General features: G+C 41.2%; 1 protein-coding gene and 1 long non-coding RNA gene across 2 annotated transcripts; one reads left to right on the top strand and one right to left on the bottom strand.

Annotated features, from left to right (window-relative positions):
• Positions 1-10,044: 10,044 nt before the first annotated feature.
• LOC136683952 (uncharacterized) lies at positions 10,045-13,892 on the bottom strand. Its single transcript, XM_066659083.1, has 3 exons — positions 13,278-13,892; positions 11,557-11,766; positions 10,045-10,793 (listed from the first exon to the last, which is right to left on the bottom strand). The coding sequence occupies exons 1-3, from the start codon at positions 13,363-13,365 to the stop codon at positions 10,483-10,485; spliced, it is 609 nt and encodes a 202-aa protein (XP_066515180.1). The 5' UTR covers positions 13,366-13,892; the 3' UTR covers positions 10,045-10,482.
• A 2,161-nt stretch (positions 13,893-16,053) lies between these two features.
• LOC136683953 (uncharacterized) lies at positions 16,054-17,585 on the top strand. Its single transcript, XR_010799384.1, has 3 exons — positions 16,054-16,106; positions 16,871-16,984; positions 17,453-17,585. It is a non-coding gene; the product is annotated as an uncharacterized lncRNA (long non-coding RNA).
• The last annotated feature ends 453 nt before the right edge of the window (positions 17,586-18,038 follow it).

Below are 18,038 nucleotides of genomic sequence, written 5' to 3'. Positions count from 1 at the left end.
CAATCTGCCATCACGCTCTACCTAAGTCACTCGCCAACCCGGGGGTGACCTAGGCAGACCAATTTAACATTAATTGCTTACCGTTTATCTAAATGTATTGACCTGTCAGTTGGACAGGTCAAAAGGGGGAATTGTTGTAAAAAATAATTTTATTATTTTGTATTAGTGGACAAATGTCCTTAAATGATTAGTTAAATTTAAGCATTTATAATTGTGTGAAATCTTGTTTTGAAATCTTATATGTACTCATATGAATGATTAACCAGTATCTAGACATGCATTTAAACAGTTTAGAATCTGCACACTAACTGGCATGTTGACTCAGTATTAGCACCTTTCTAAATTCTTAGACTTCTAACATTGAACAGATCTGCACTTAGGAAACACATAAATTACAAGTGTTAGCCAAAAGGGGGAGTTGAACTTTAGGGCATCTCAGTGACCTTAAGTCCATTAGTGACCCCTCTGAATCTTGGTGACAGAAAAGGAGTGTGGGAAACAAAACCTACAGTGTCAGAAGGGCATGATGAATGTTTTGGGGTCACAGGTGCATGTGAAACTTGCACGCGAGAAACCTGAGTACTAACATGTCTAATTATGCATATTAATATATGTTAATCAGCCAGAAACACCTTGTCAGCAGGGTATACGTCATTTGGGGTATAAAACTGTGGAGTCAGATGCGATGAGTCAGAACTTTGCGTGGAAAGGGCACTTTGCGTTTCTTATGTATTAGTTCTCCTGGATCCAGTATTGTAATGAATACTTTGATTTGCTTCGAACTTCACTCGACTGGTCTTTGTGAAACTTCCGGAACGAGCACGCCTCCTGAGGAGGAAGGTTATATTTTGGATCTTTTGGAGATCTTCTAAATTTTAATTACTTTGGGAATGGTCCAAAAAGAACATTAATTCTTCAGCGAAGACACCCGTAAGTTCCACAGCACAAGCTCTTAGCACATGGCCAGGTACACCATCAGGGCCAGCTGCCTTCTGTGCATTCACTCTGCTGAGTATGCGACTGACGTCCAAAGTGGAAAGTACAAGCTCACACAAAACACTCAGAGAGCGCGCAGCATGCACAAATCACTCAGAGAGAGCGTGCAACACGCACAAAACACTCAGAAAGAGTGCACAGCACGCACAAAACACTCAGAGAGATCACGCAGTTTGCACAAAACACTCAGAGAGATCGCGCAGCACGCACAAAACAGACAAAGACATTGCAAAGCTCGCTAAAAAAAAACCTTAGAGAGATCGCGCAGCACAAACAAAACACACAGAGAGACCGCAAAGCTCGCAAAAAAAAAACCTCAGAGAGATCGCGCAGCATGCATAAAACACTCAGAGAGATCACGCAGCACGCACAAAACACTCAGAGAGATCGCGCAGCACGCACAAAACACTCAGAGAGATCGCAAAGCTCGAAAAAAAACCTCAGAGAGATCGCGCCGCACGCACAAAACACACAGAGAGATCGCAAAGCTCGGAAAAAAAACGCTCAGAGAGATCGCAAAGCTCGCAAAAAAAACCTCAGAGATATCGCGCAGCACGCACAAAACACTCAGAGAGATCGCGCAGCACGCACAAAACACAGAGAGATCGCGCAGCATGCACAAAACACTCGGAGAGATCGCGCAGCCCGCACAAAACACACAGAGAGACCGCAAAGCTCGCAAAAAAAAACCTCAGAGATATCGCGCAGCACGCACAACACACTCAGAGAGATGGCAAAGCCCGAAAAAAAAACCTCAGAAAGATCGCGCAGCACGCACAAAACACACAGAGAAATCGCAAAGCTCGCAAAAAACCCTCAGAGAGATCGCAAAGTCCGCACAAAACACTCAGAGAGATCGCGCAGCACGCACAAAACACACAGAGAAATCGCAAAGCTCGCAAAAAACCCTCAGAGAGATCGCAAAGTCCGCACAAAACACTCAGAGAGATCGCGCAGCACGCACAAAACACACAGAGAAATCGCAAAGCCCGCACAAAACACTCACAGAGATCGCGGAGCACGCACAAAACAGTCAGAGAGATCGCAAAACTCAAAAAAAAACCTCAGAGACATCGCGCAGCACGCACAAAACACACAGAGATCGCGCAGCACGCACAAAACACACAGAGAGATCGCAAAGCTCGAAAAAAAAACGCTCAGAGAGATCGCAAAGCTTGCAAAAAAAACCTCAGAGATATCGCGCCGCACGCACAACACACTCAGAGAGATGGCAAAGCTCGAAAAAAAAACCTCAGAAAGATCGCGCCGCACGCACAAAACACACAGAGAGATCGCAAAGCTCGAAAAAAAAACGCTCAGAGAGATCGCAAAGCTCGCAAAAAAAACCTCAGAGATATCGCGCAGCACGCACAAAACACTCAGAGAGATCGCGCAGCACGCACAAAACACAGAGAGATCGCGCAGCATGCACAAAACACTCGGAGAGATCGCGCAGCCCGCACAAAACACACAGAGAGACCGCAAAGCTCGCAAAAAAAAACCTCAGAGATATCGCGCAGCACGCACAACACACTCAGAGAGATGGCAAAGCCCGAAAAAAAAACCTCAGAAAGATCGCGCAGCACGCACAAAACACACAGAGAAATCGCAAAGCTCGCAAAAAACCCTCAGAGAGATCGCAAAGTCCGCACAAAACACTCAGAGAGATCGCGCAGCACGCACAAAAGACACAGAGAAATCGCAAAGCTCGCACAAAACACACAGAGAAATCGCAAAGTCCGCACAAAACACTCACAGAGATCGCGGAGCACGCACAAAACAGTCAGAGAGATCGCAAAACTCAAAAAAAAACCTCAGAGACATCGCGCAGCACGCACAAAACACACAGAGATCGCGCAGCACGCACAAAACACACAGAGAGATCGCAAAGCTCGGAAAAAAAAACGCTCAGAGAGATCGCAAAGCTTGCAAAAAAAACCTCAGAGATATCGCGCCGCACGCACAACACACTCAGAGAGATGGCAAAGCTCGAAAAAAAAACCTCAGAAAGATCGCGCAGCACGCACAAAACACACAGAGAAATCGCAAAGCCCGCACAAAACACTCAGAGATATCGCAAAGCACGCTCAAAACACTCGCAGAGATCGCGGAGCACGCACAAAACAGTCAGAGAGATCGCAAAGCTCGAAAAAAAACCTCAGAGAGATCGCGCAGCACGCACAAAACACACAGAGAGATTGCAATTCTCGCAAAAAAAAAGCTCAGAAAGATCCCGCAGGACACACAAAAAACTCAAAACACAGAGAGATCGCAAAGCTCGAAAAAAAAACCCTCAGAGAGATCGCACAGCATGCACAAAACACACAGAGAGATCGCAAAGCTCGCAAAAAAAAACCCTCAGAGAGATCGCGCAGCCCGCACAAAACACTCAGAGAGATCGCGCAGCACGCACAAAACACTCGGAGAGATCGCGCAGCACGCACAAAACACTCGGAGAGATCGCGCAGCACGCACAAAACACTCGGAGAGATCGCGCAGCACGCACAAAACAGTCAGAGAGATCGCAAAGCTCGCAACAAAACCCTCAGAGAGATCGCGCAGCCCGCACAAAACACACAGAGAGATCGAGAAGCTCACAAAAAAACCTCAGAGAGATCGCGCAGCCCGCAAATAACACTCAGAGAGATCGCGGAGCACGCACAAAACAAACAGAGAAATCGCGCAGCACGCAAAAAACACACAGAGAGTTCGCAAAGCTCGCTAAAAAACCCTCAGAGAGATCGCTCAGCACGCACAAAACACAGAGAGATCGCGCAGCATGCACAAAACACTCAGAGAGATCGCAAAGCTCGCAAAAAGCAACCTCAGAAAGATCGCGCAGCACGCACAAAACACACAGAGAGATCGCAGCACGCACAAAACACACAGAGAGATCGCGCAGCACGCACAAAACAGACAAAGAGATTGCAAAGCTCGCAAAAAAAACCTCAGAGAGATTGCGCAGCATGCTCAAAACACACAGGGAGATCGCAATTCTCGCAAAAAAAAGTTCAGAGAGATCGCGCAGCACGCACAAAACACACAGAGAGATCGCGCAGCACGCACAAAACACTCGGAGAGATCGCGCAGCACACACAAAACACACAGAGAGATCCCGCAGCACACACAAAACACTCGGAGAGATCGCGCAGCACGCAGAAAACACACAGAGAGATCGCGCAGCACGCACAAAACAGACAAAGAGATTGCAAAGCTCGCAAAAAAAACCTCAGAGAGATCGCGCAGCATGCACAAAACACAGAGAGATGGCAAAGCTCGCAAAAAAAACCCTCAGAGAGATCGCGCAGCACGCACAAAACAAACAGAGAGAGAGTGCAGCACGCACAAAACACACAAATACATTGCAAATCTCGCATAAAAAACCTCAGAGCGAGCGCGCAGTTTGCACAAAACACTCAGCAAGAGCACGCAGTTTGCACAAAACACTCAGCGAGAACGAGCTGTTTGCACAAAACACACAAAACACTCGGAGAGATCGCGCAGCACGCACAAAACACACAGAGATATTGCAAAGCTCGCAAAAAACACTCAAAGAGAGCGCGCAGCACGCACAAAACACTCAGAGAGATCGAAAAGCTCACAAAAAAAACCTCAGAGAGATCGCAAAGCTCGAAAAAAAACCTCAGAGAGATCGCGCAGCACGCACAAAACACAGAGAGATCGTAAAGCTCGCAAAAAAAAAACCCTCTGAGAGATCACGCAGCACGCACAAAACAAACAGAGAGATCGCGCAGCACGCACAAAACACACAAAGACATCGCAAATCTCGCATAAAAAACCTCAGAGAGAGCGCGCAGTTTGCACAAAACACTCAGCAAGAGCACGCAGTTTGCACAAAACACTCAGCGAGAACGAGCTGTTTGCACAAAACACACAAAACACTCGGAGAGATCGCGCAGCACAAACACACAGAGAGATTGCAAAGCTCGCAAAAAACACTCAAAGAGAGCGCGCAGCGCGCACAAAACACTCAGAGAGATCGAAAAGCTCACAAAAAAAACTTCAGAGAGATCGCGCAGCACGCACAAAACACAGAGAGATCGCAAAGCTCGCAAAAAAAACCCCTCAGAGATATCGCGCAGCACGCACAAAACACTCAGAGAGATCGCGGAGCACGCACAAAACACTCAGAGAGATCGAGAAGCTCACAAAAAATCCTCAGAGATATCGCGCAGCACGCACAAAACACTCAGAGAGATCGCGGAGCACGCACAAAACACTCAGAGAGATCGAGAAGCTCACAAAAAAAACCTCAGAGAGATCGCGCAGCACTCACAAAACACACAGAGAGATCGCAAAGCTAGCAAAAAAAACCTCAGAGATGGCGCAGCTCGCAAAAAAACCTCAGAGAGATCGCGGAGCACACACACAACACTCAGAGAGATCAAGAAGCTCACAAAGAAAACCTCAGAGAGATCGCGGAGCACGCACAAAACACTGAGAGAGATCGCGGAGCACGCACAAAACACACAGAGAGATCGCAAAGCTAGCAAAAAAAACCTCAGAGATGGCGCAGCTCGCAAAAAAACCTCAGAGAGATCGCGGAGCACACACACAACACTCAGAGAGATCAAGAAGCTCACAAAGAAAACCTCAGAGAGATCGCGGAGCACGCACAAAACACTGAGAGAGATCGCGGAGCACACACACAACACTCAGAGAGATCAAGAAGCTCGCAAAAAAACCTCAGAGAGAGCGCGCAGTTTGCACAAAACACTCAGCGAGAACGAGCTGTTTGCACGAAACACAGAAAACACTCGGAGAGATCGCGCAGCACGCACAAACCACACGGAGAGATTGCAAAGCTCGCAAAAAACCCTCAGAGAGATCGCAAAGCCCGCACAAAACGCTCAGAGAGATCGCAAAGCTTGCAAAAAAAAACCTCAGAGATATCGCGCAGCACGCACAAAACACTCAGAGAGATCGTGCAGAACGCACAAAACACACAGAGAGATCGCAAAGCTCGCAAAAAAAACCCTCAGAGATATCGCACAGCACGCACAAAACACAGAGAGATCGCAAAGCTCACAAAAAAAACCCTCAGAGAGATCACGCAGCACGCACAAAACACACAGAGAGATCGCGGAGCACGCACAAAACACTCAGAGAGATCGTGCAGCACGCACAAAACACACAGAGAGATCGCAAAGCTCGCAAAAAAAACCCTCAGAGATATCGCACAGCACGCACAAAACACTCAGAGAGATCGCGGAGCACGCACAAAACACTCAGAGAGATCGCGGAGCACGCACAAAACACTCGGAGAGATCGCGCAGCACGCACAAAACACACAGAGAGATCGCGCAGCACGCACAAAACAGACAAAGAGATTGCAAAGCTCGCAAAAAAAACCTCAGAGAGATTGCGCAGCATGCTCAAAACACACAGGGAGATCGCAATTCTCGCAAAAAAAAGTTCAGAGAGATCGTAAAGCTTGAAAAAAAACCTCAGAGAGATCCCGCAGCACGCACAAAACACACAGTGATCGCGCAGCACGCACAAAACACTCAGAGAGATCGCAAAGCTTGCAAAAAAAAACCTCAGAGATATCGCGCAGCACACACAACACACTCAGAGAGATGGCAAAGCTCGAAAAAAAAAACTCAGAGAGAGCACGCAGTTTGCACAAAACAGCGAGAACGAGCTGTTTGCACGAAACACACAAAACACTCGGAGAGATCGCGCAGCACGCACAAAACACACAGAGAGATTGCAAAGCTCGCAAAAAACACTCAGAGAGAGCGCGCAGCGCGCACAAAACACTCAGAGAGATCGAAAAGCTCACAAATAAAACCTCAGAGATCGCGCAGCACGCACAAAAAACTCAGAGAGATCGCGCAGCACGCACAAAACACAGAGAGATCGCAAAGCTCGCAAAAAAAACCCTCAGAGATATCGCGCAGCACGCACAAAATACTCAGAGAGATCGCGCAGCACGCACAAAACACTCAGAGAGATCGAGAAGCTCACAAAAAAAACCTCAGATAGATCGCGGAGCACGCACAAAACACTCAGAGAGATCGCGCAGCACTCACAAAACACACAGAGAGATCGCAAAGCTAGCAAAAAAAACCTCAGAGATCGCGCAGCTCGCAAAAAAACCTCAGAGAGATCGCGGAGCACACACACAACACTCAGAGAGATCAAGAAGCTCACAAAGAAAACCTCAGAGAGATCGCGGAGCACGCACAAAACACTCAGAGAGATCGCGGAGCACGCACAAAACACACAGAGAGATCGCAAAGCTAGCAAAAAAAACCTCAGAGATCGCGCAGCTCGCAAAAAAACCTCAGAGAGATCGCGGAGCACACACACAACACTCAGAGAGATCAAGAAGCTCACAAAGAAAACCTCAGAGAGATCGCGGAGCATGCACAAAACACTCAGAGAGATCGCGGAGCACGCACAAAACACACAGAGAGATCGCAATTCTCGCAAAAAAAACCTCAGAGAGATCGCGCAGCTCGCACAAAACACTCAGAGAGATCGCAAAGCTCGAAAAAAAAACGCAGAGAGATCGCAAAGCCCCCACAAAACACTCAGAGATCGCGCAGCACGCACAAAACACACAGAGAGATCGCGCAGCACGCACAAAACACTCGGAGAGATTGCGCAGCATGCACAAAACACTCGGAGAGATCGCGCAGCACGCACAAAACACACAGAGAGATCGCAGCACGCACAAAACACACAGAGAGATCGCACAGCACGCACAAAACACACAATGATCGCGCAGCACGCACAAAACACTCAGAGAGATCGCAAAGCTCGAAAAAAAAAACCTCAGAAAGATCGCGCAGCACGCACAAAACACACAGAGAAATCGCAAAGCTCGCAAAAAACCCTCAGAGAGATCGCAAAGCCCGCACAAAACACTCAGAGAGATCGTGCAGCACGCACAAAACACTCGCAGAGATCGCGGAGCACGCACAAAACAGTCAGAGAGATAGCAAAGCTCGAAAAAAAACGCTCAGAGAGATCGCAAAGCTTGCAAAAAAAACCTCAGAGATATCGCGCAGCACGCACAACACACTCAGAGAGATGGCAAAGCTCTAAAAAAAAAACCTCAGAAAGATCGCGCAGCACGCACAAAACACATAGAGAGATCGCAGCACGCACAAAACACACAGAGAGATCACGCAGCACGCACAAAACAGACAGAGAGATCGCAATTCTCGCAAAAAAACGTTCAGAGAGATCGCGCAGCACGCACAAAACACACAGAGAGATCGCGCAGCACGCACAAAACACTCGGAGAGATCGCGCAGCATGCACAAAACACTCGGAGAGATCGCGCAGCACGCACAAAACACACAGAGAGATCGCAGCACGCACAAAACACACAGAGAGATCACACAGCACGCACAAAACACACAGTGATCGCGCAGCACGCACAAAACACTCAGAGAGATCGCAAAGCTCGAAAAAAAAAACCTCAGAAAATCGCGCAGCACGCACAAAACACACAGAGAAATCGCAAAGCTCGCAAAAAACCCTCAGAGAGATCGCAAAGCCCGCACAAAACACTCAGAGAGATCGCGCAGCACGCACAAAACACACAGAGATCGCAAAGCTCGCAAAAAAAACCCTCAGAGAGATCGCACAGCATGCACAAAACACACAGAGAGATTGCAATTCTCGCAAAAAAAAGCTTAGAAAGATCCCGCAGGACACACAAAAAACTCAGAGAGATCGCGCAGCACGCACAAAACACAGAGAGAGATCGCAAAGCTCGCAAAAAAAACCCTCAGAGAGATCGCACAGCATGCACAAAACACACAGGGAGATCGCAAAGCTCGCAAAAAAAAAACTCAGAGAGATCGCGCAGCCCGCACAAAACACTCAGAGAGATCGCGCAGCACGCACAAAACACTCGGAGAGATCGCGCAGCACGCACAAAACACACAGAGAGATCGCAAAGCTCGCAAAAAAAACCGGTAACACTTTAAAATACGGGTGCACAAATAAGCATATATTAATACGTCATGAATGATCTCCTCATAGTATATTAATACATACATTAATGCTTAATATATCAGGAACTAACAAAGAATATACATTAATGACCACATTACTCATACATAAATCGCCATTAGCAAGTGTAAACATTAAGTATCAACATCTCGTTAATTCAATCTCTTAATTAACACTATGACTTGCCTTATTAATTAACACCCTTTACATATTGGATCTATTTGGATACTGTGTGTTACATATCTTTGTGCATTGATGTAGGCAAATTTATAGCCAGGGACATAAGCAATGATTAAGTGATTATTATGAGTTTATTACGAGTTTTGTAATTACTTATATAAAGTCACTTGACTTTAGGTTTGTTATTGGCCATATTAATTAATTAAATAATTAGCCTAACCCACTTATAGAGTAACATGGCAGAAAAAATAACCATAAGGAAAATTAGTCACAGGTTTTTGTTTCTGTTTAAAAAAAATATCTCAAAATTTGGCCCTCATGGTTCATATAGTATGTGTAATAAGTTGTGCCTTATTTATAATCTGGTAACCATTTTACACACCTACCTTGTTGGTACCATTCTGATGTATAGTTCATTCTGGTGTTGTGTTCCATGTCAATGACAAGAGTTCAGTTTCAGGCCTTTTTCATGTGGTTCTTGACTTTAGAAGTGCTACTGTTCATATAAAATAAAAAAATCAACTTTCAACTTCCAATGATAATGCCCACATTCAAGATGTAATTACGCATGACTTAATGCCTTAATACTCATTACTTAATACCACTACAGGTCATTAGTTACTGCATTTACATATGATTATGTGCCCCACCAAGTAAAGTCATGACATAATACATATTTATAAGTCATCAGTTAATATATTGATATATCATTCATTTACAGTATGCATTAATAACTGTTAACATTGTGTTTATCAACGTAAAGCATTTGCTAAAATACTATTTCCAAATATGTTTCTTAGAATACAAAACATGAGGTAATGAACTGAGAGACAATGTAACATTTTTTACTTTTTATTTACATTTTTACGTCATCTGTCATTCAGAACACAGAAGTTATTCTTGTACTATACAGAAAATACCTGTAAACTTGCACAAATTATTTGGTAGAAAGACTCATCTTTAAACAAGAAACTATGGCTAATCCTTCTGTACATTCTCAAACATAAAAATGGTACCTTTATGCGTGTGAAAAAAACATCCAACAATAAAACACAAATCACAGGTAACTTATTCAAAGCCTGCATTATAAACATGAACATGGTACCTTTACTTCAAACCAGTGAATGATTATGGCTATGACAAAACCTGCATTTCAAATAAAATAAAAGATAACTCCTTCAGTAGGTTCTTAAGAATTATGAAGGGAATTTGTCTTTAAACAAAATAAACAAAAAAACAACAACATTTTTTTACTTAAATCAGACCCATCAAATAAAACATTTATTTTCAGAGACAATCTTCCAAATGCACTTAGTTTCCTTTAATGTCAAGGAGATCCCCTCTCTCTTTCAGTGCACTTATCCTGGTTTGATTTGGCTCAAGTAAACACTGGTCTTCACAAAGCTTAGCAAACTTTTGCAAGTTGCTACCCTTTTTGAAATTAACTCTCAAGGCACGGAACATTTCAGGATTAACCACTGCCAACTCTGCTATAGAGACCTGGTTAACGATTGTGTTTCTGTCCACATGTGTCCTGCAGTATGCCTCCGTCTTCGTCAAACCTTGCTTCACCAGCTCCAAAACTTTGTTGTACCGCTTGATGGAATCTTCAGGTGTTCTCACTGAAACATATGTAAACATACCCAACACACACACACAATGTACAGTTATGATTTAAACAATTGTAAAATACATGACATTGACTTCTACCCATTTTTAAACTGAAACAAAGAGTCCATGCTAGGTATGCATGCTATCCCAGAAATGTATTGTATGTTCTGTGTCTCATTTGCATTTTAAGTTGTATAGCCAGAGGTGTGTAGTTGAAATCATGTGGAAGTTATGATACACTTTATTGCAAAATGCATTAGCTTGTTACTGCACTGGTATGCAGTGTAATGCTGGAACAGTAAAGGGCCATCCACAAACTGTTCCCACAAATTTGGGAGCAAAAAATTGTCCAAAATATCTTGGCGTGCTGAAACATTAAGTGTTCCTTTCACTGGAACTAAGGGGCAGAGACAAACTCCTGAAAAACAGCCACACACCATAATCCCCCTCCACCAAACTTTACATTTGGCACAATGCAGTCAGACAAATCCCGTTCTCCTGGCAACTGCCAAACTCAGACTCGTCCATTGGATCGCCAGACGGCGAAGCATGATTCACAGAGAGTGATTGGAATACCTGAATTCAATTATTTGGATAAGTTAGTGAATACTTTTGGCAATACAGTGTATTTTATTACCTCGTTGATTTTATTACTGAAATGTACCTGCTGGACTAATCACAAAATCCAAGTGATTACAACAAATCTTTTTATCCAGAACTTTTGTAAACTACCCACCTCTGGTTATAGCTCAGTTATTGGCAATGTTAACATACCTCGGCTGAAATAATCAGTCTTCAGTTTCTTTGATTTCTTTTTCTTTTGCTTCTTCTTTTTGAGTGAGGCCTCTGAATCCTCTGAATCAGAAGACTCTGATGAGTCTGTAGAAGTTGGGGTATGCTGAGGTGCAGACAACCAAAGAGTTGATGGCTGAGGTGCTGCAGATGACTGGAGCTGATGCAAATCACCTAGCTTCAATTTCAGAGCTACGACAGAAAGCATTTAAATTATATTGGGTTTTTGTCCAACCAGCCATCTACACTTAATACTATTATTAATGGTCCTTATGATGCATCATTCTTTAGTTCATGAAACTAATACAAACTAAATGCAACTTTAGAAACACAATCTCAGAAATTTGCAGTGGAATGGTCATTTCAATTTTAATTCTTAATGCAAACATGCCATTAAAACAACTGTAACACCCGGTAACAGCAAGATTCTCCCTCTGCATCATTTTTTATGAATTATTGTAATGTTTTATTTTTTGCTCATCCAATGATTTATCAATTTAATAACTGATAAGCTTTCATGATTAAGGCAGTGCATTCTGACTAATTTTGATATTTGAATATCTGGAAAGATTAATGAACAAATTTCCAGTTCAATGCAAGCAAAGAAAAATGGCAAAAACATGAAAATATGTTTAACCATTCAAAAATAATACATGAAATGGTATTTCTCATATTGGATGTGTGGCGGAGACTCCCACTTCAGGTAAAGACTGAAACAGCTAACCTGTATAATTCTGGACATGGACTCATCTTCGTCTTTTACACAAAGAATTTTCTCCATAATGAACAATGTGCCAAAATGTTATTTTGTCAGAGAAATATATTTTCACTGTTTCTGGACCTAGCTAATGTAAGCTAATGTAGTTAGACTAGTTACCAATAAAGCTGGGTTAGAGCCTGATGTATTCATTATCTTTGCATTCTCAAACAAGTCTTAACTACACATACTTGGCAATGTGTTTGTGACAACTTGAACAAACATGTTTACTTATGTAATAAACTCAAGCTAAACCTTCAAAAGTGGCATCACTGAATTGGCCTGCCTAATTTCTCCATTTCCTATGATGAAACATAACCCTGTGCACGAATGTCAGCCACAAGTGATGACAAGAAGAGGATAAGAGCCATGAGAGAGGGTGGGAAGATGAGGAGAGACATGAGTGGCACCCAAGCCCCAAGAACTGCTTCCCGAGTCTTGCTTCCAGTTTCACGGCAAGGCCACCGTACAATGTATGACATTTTATCCTATAGGCCAAGCAGAAGACTGGGGGTAGCAACAGGGAGGCAAAGCAATGGACGGTCTTTCCCTCTTGGCTAAGGTGCTCACAATGTCCTAAATGAGAGCCAGCTGATGCTGGTTTGGCTTGGGTAGCATGAGTGCCTTTAAAAGAAGCAGAGAGGTAAGAGCAACAAAAGCACATACTGACAAGCTAAAACGCTTGTGTTTAAAGAAAACACAGAAAAGTCTAGGTAGAAGCCATTAAAAAATGGCAGTTTTTTTTGGTTTGGTTTCTTTGTTTTGTGTGTGATAATAAAGTTAAAATGACCGTTGAAACCCACAACCCTAACTCCAGTGTCCTTCCTCCTCCCAAAGTAGCACAGGCCATGCTACAATTAGATATTCAAATATTATAAACAGGTAGAATGCACATTTTGAGGGTGCTGACTTGGAACGCAATAATTTACATAGTTTGCATACTTACTGTCCTCAAGCCTCTCACGAAGATAATTTCTTTCTTCTACTAAGGATGCAACCTTTTCTTCCAGACTAATGATCTTCACCTTCTGCATCTCTAGTGTCTGTTTTGCGTTTTGAAATGCAGATTGGACAGTAGGAGCAGCTTGAAAATCAAATCAGAAAAAGTCAGGAATTTCAGTTTTAGTTTTTTTGCTAACATACCATAATGAAAAAAATCATGTCAAGTATACTATTAAAAATGATGGTCATTCAAGGGTCCTATAGAAAAGTAAATGGTTCTATATAGAACCATGAACACTCAAAGAACCCTTTGTATGATTAAAGGGCTCTTCAAATTTATGGAGAATGTATTGCAGAGTGTTTGATACAGAACCTTTTTGAAAAATGTTCTATGTAGCACCAAACAGTGTGTTGCTATTGTTACGATGTCATGTTTTTAGTAATAAGAACCCTTCTCAAAAAGTTCTATAACAAACCCTTTACAGCACATTGTCCATCAATGTGAAGAACACTTTCATATTGCAAAGAACCCTTTAATTAAGCAAACAATTGATTTTAAGAGTGAAATTAGGTCACTAGTCAAATTATCTGCTATTTGTTATTTCCAGCATGAATAAACATACAAAATAAACACATATAGTAATTCCTACAAAAAGGTACTGGCTTCCTTGCAAATCAAAATGCAGATTATGTTAATATCTTCTCACAATACAAATTCACTTGTTCTATTAATTTCATATCACCGTCTTCTAGGTGATCAACTGAGAAAATATACATACAAGTTTGACTTTCCTTGACAAAAACATGTCATGGAGTTAATAAAGTGATATTATATTAAACTGGCCACAGTTGTCTATACTGACTAAAAAAATCACACTGCTCTGAAATACAGAAAATGCCAGTACGTTTATCAGCATGTTCTGCAGTCTGCTTCACCGCTTTCCTCCCTGAGGTGGTGGGTAGATCTGAAACAATTTAAAATGTACAAATATGTAAAACAAACACACACAAAAAAAACACTATTATTGTTTTTATTATTATCAATGATGGTGTGATTATTTGAACACTTCACCTAATTGTGGATTTTTGATAGTTTTAGAAGAACGGCTGCTAATTCTTACACAGACTGTGAGTCTCAAACAATTCAGCATTTTTACTCTTGTTGGAACCATATCTTGAAAAGTTGTCTTACTAATGCTGCAGTGTTAACTAACTTTGACATCTGTGTACAAATCAACTAGGTGAAGAAACTGACAACCACTGGATACTGTTAACAGGCTCTCTTTATCTGATCTTATTTCAAAACTCTATATTGGTACTATAATCTGTCATTATTAGACTAGCCTGACAAAATCAGCTGTTAACAACTAATGATCAATGCTAAATGAGAGCAGGTGAGATAACAAGAACTTACCAGCTCTCAATCTTAGCATATGTCTTTTTTTTGTATATTTTATGAATGCATATTTTAACTGTCTCTAGTCTTGACTGTATTCCTAAACAAAAAGAAAGTGTATAGCCTAGTGTCACTTACAGAATGATTCAGAAAAGCTTCCAATAAATAAATATTTATCTTCATCATCATCATCATCATCATCTTTTCCGCTTTTCCATTTCAGGGTCGCGGTATAAATAAATATGTTTAAAATTTATTTATTACTCAGTATACTATTGTATTATTCAAAAATTCTACCGGCAACATTATTAAAATTCATTCAGCACCCAAACCTGCCAAACTAGTCCGCGGGAATTTCACTCCACAAATCTAGCTATAAAGATTTGCAGTCCAAGACAAATGCTATGCTAACAATAAGCAAATTTAAGTTAACCTACCCGGTTCTAAAACTTCTTTCCGAACATGTTTTGGGGCAGGTACCTCTGCAGTATGTAAAAAAGACAAAAAGAAATGAGGTTAAAATAAGTTGGGATGCTGCAAGCTGTAACTACATGCTAAATACCCTTGGCTAGAAGCAAATATTATAATTATAATTGAAAAGTTTATGAAAAACTATTAAAAGTGTGTATGCAAATATTAAAACATTTCTAAAGCTACAACACACCAAATGGAAAAGTAAACAAACATTAGCAGTAGTATACAGTGGTGTGTTGAACATTCCATCATGTCCAAAGCTAGCTAGCTATGTCAGAATTAACTAGAACTAGCTGGAGAGTTTACAATTTCAGACTAGCTAAGCTACTACGTTAGGAAAAGGGGAAAACACTTTCAAAGTGTTGTGTACTCTACGACAACTTATGACACAAATTTCACTCGTTTACTAACCATATACATCGCTGGTATATTTTGCTGACGCTTTGCCAGACCGTTTTATTCTCCTGCTCGCCATTTCCTCACTGCACTCCGCAGGAACTTGGCGCGCTTCTGCTGCGGGGCGTACAGTTTCTAGCTCACTTTTTTTTGTCGCGGGGGTTCATGATTGGTAAAACAGTGGCGGGTTGTCTTTCCAATCGAATATGAAGCTCGGGTGGGTCTTGGAGATCTTTGGTGTTATCCCAGTTTGTAAAAACTTCCAGAGTAGGTGCCGTTCCATTAATTTGTACTTTTCTTAAAATATGTATAATGCTTACACTCCTCTCCATTATATCAGTGGTACGCACGCCGGGGTTTCTCTCCTGCTTTAGTATAGAACGTGAATGTAATGAACCTAACCAGAGAATTATTACGCCTTCTAATTCGTGTCCCTGGTAGAAGAAACACTAAGCTCATCAAATGGCTGCAGAAAAGAAAGCTGCTAGCAAATGCAGTCAAGTGCCCAAGATGTAGTCAAGATATGAAGATGAAAAAACGAAATGATACCTCAGATGGCCTTGTGTGGTGAGTTTTCTTTTTGTTTTAAATATTACTTTATTGCTTTTTTCTTCTATGTACTAGATGGACATTAAGAAAATGTTGTGGTAAGCTACCGTTCTTTAATAAGTTAATTAGGAATTTTATGAATATGCCTTTACCTTGGTGTACCTAATACATAGCTAGTAGTTAAATTAAAATTTGCAATATGTAACTGTAACATCAAACTGCACCCAACAGGGTAAAAAGAAAATCAAGTACTGACATTTTTCATATGCAGCAAACCCAACAAGCAAAAACACATGCTTTGGGTCTGTTTTAGATGAAAATTCTAGTGTCTTTAGAGCAGTAAAAGCACCGAATGCTATATTTTTTTAATGTTATATATTGACAGCTAATTTAAAGATTTTTTTCTACATAAGGTTTATTTAAGCAACACTCAAAATATATTTTTTTTTGTATTCCCATCATGAATTTGCCCAGCATAAGAGACATGTAAGTCATGTGTACATATCCTCATTCCAATAATATATTATATAAACTGAATTTAAGTACCTTGTGCCAGAAAGTATCCCTTGTTTTTAAATCCAAATGTTGACAGGTATGGTTTGCAGTAGATTTTGGATCATTTAAAAGTTCTGTAAATACCCTGATATTACAAGGAACATATACATTATATAGTGAAACTCTGGAACTGAAATGCAAAAGCTCATTTTGGATTAAATAAATTAATATAAAAATGTATAATTATTTGTAATTACATCTTTTTATTTTTTACTAGACCTTTAAAGGGAATGCCGGCATAAAAGTCATAGAGGCAAAAAATACAGCCGGACTCTGAGAGTGGGATCTTTTTTTGAAAAATCCCATATCAGCTTGTTGTCATGGATGACATATGTTTACAGGTAAGTCTAAAATAATGGAATGTGTAATTCAGTGATTTGATTGTAATAGATGTTGACATACAGTACACCAAAACCTGATGGTTAATCTTTCACACTTTCACATACTATTTTCTGATTAGTTTCTGTATAGTTTATATTAAACTCAAACTATTGTTTCTATAGTGTAGGAGAACAGTCTTTGTTTAAAAATAAATATACACTGCTCAAAGTGGAGATGATAAAATGGATGAACAAAGAATATAGATATTTGTATATTGTAGCAATGTAATGCAATCCATAAATTCAACCTCACCAAAATGTGACTATGTTGGCAATGGAATATATCTGTTCAGTGGTTAGAGATGAGTTTTTCTGTAGGTTTCTTAGTGTCGTTTTTTGGCATTGAATTTTGGGTTTCTCTAACATAAAAAGTTTACTTTGAAAAATCACACATGAACATTAAAAATACCTGATGAATGGACTTTGCAGGTTCTCTCAAGGCTTGCACCTTAGGCAGGTGGACATGATGCAAGACGGAATTGCAAAAAGCTCTAGGACACTGTCCAAGATGGCTTCGGTTCTAAGGAATATCTGCCACCGTGCAATGAAACGGTATACCAGAAAACATGGGCAGATAATTGGAGGTGAAAGAGAATTTGCTGTTCTGGATGAAAGCAACTTTTGCCACAAGCGAAAGGTGAGTGAATGAGATTCATCTTAAACTTGGTATATTTATTTTTCTTCTTATAAGACTTGGGGTAGTTTTGCTAAAACATATTTGAATACCTTGAATATTTGAATACATTAAATTCATAGGTCAGGCCTGGTGATCATAACAGTCAGTTGTAACAGTCCCCAGTGATGGTAAACTAGGGCTGTAACTATGCATTGAGATTGTTATACTCCTAGTAAACCTAACTTATTGCTGGTTTAAAAATGATTTATTTATTTATGTATTTCATGCAAACTCTAGCAAGACACTAGTATTTACACATATTAACATATCAGACATGTTCTACGTGCTACGTGAAATTAAATCTTACATTAATACCATAGTTATTGTATCTAACATATG

Source organism: Hoplias malabaricus, unplaced genomic scaffold (genome assembly GCF_029633855.1).
Source record: "Hoplias malabaricus isolate fHopMal1 unplaced genomic scaffold, fHopMal1.hap1 scaffold_34, whole genome shotgun sequence".
NCBI classification, from domain to species: Eukaryota; Metazoa; Chordata; class Actinopteri; order Characiformes; family Erythrinidae; genus Hoplias; species Hoplias malabaricus.
The sequence above is the reverse complement of the archived record's forward strand: the minus strand, read 5'-3'. Positions and strand labels throughout refer to the sequence as shown.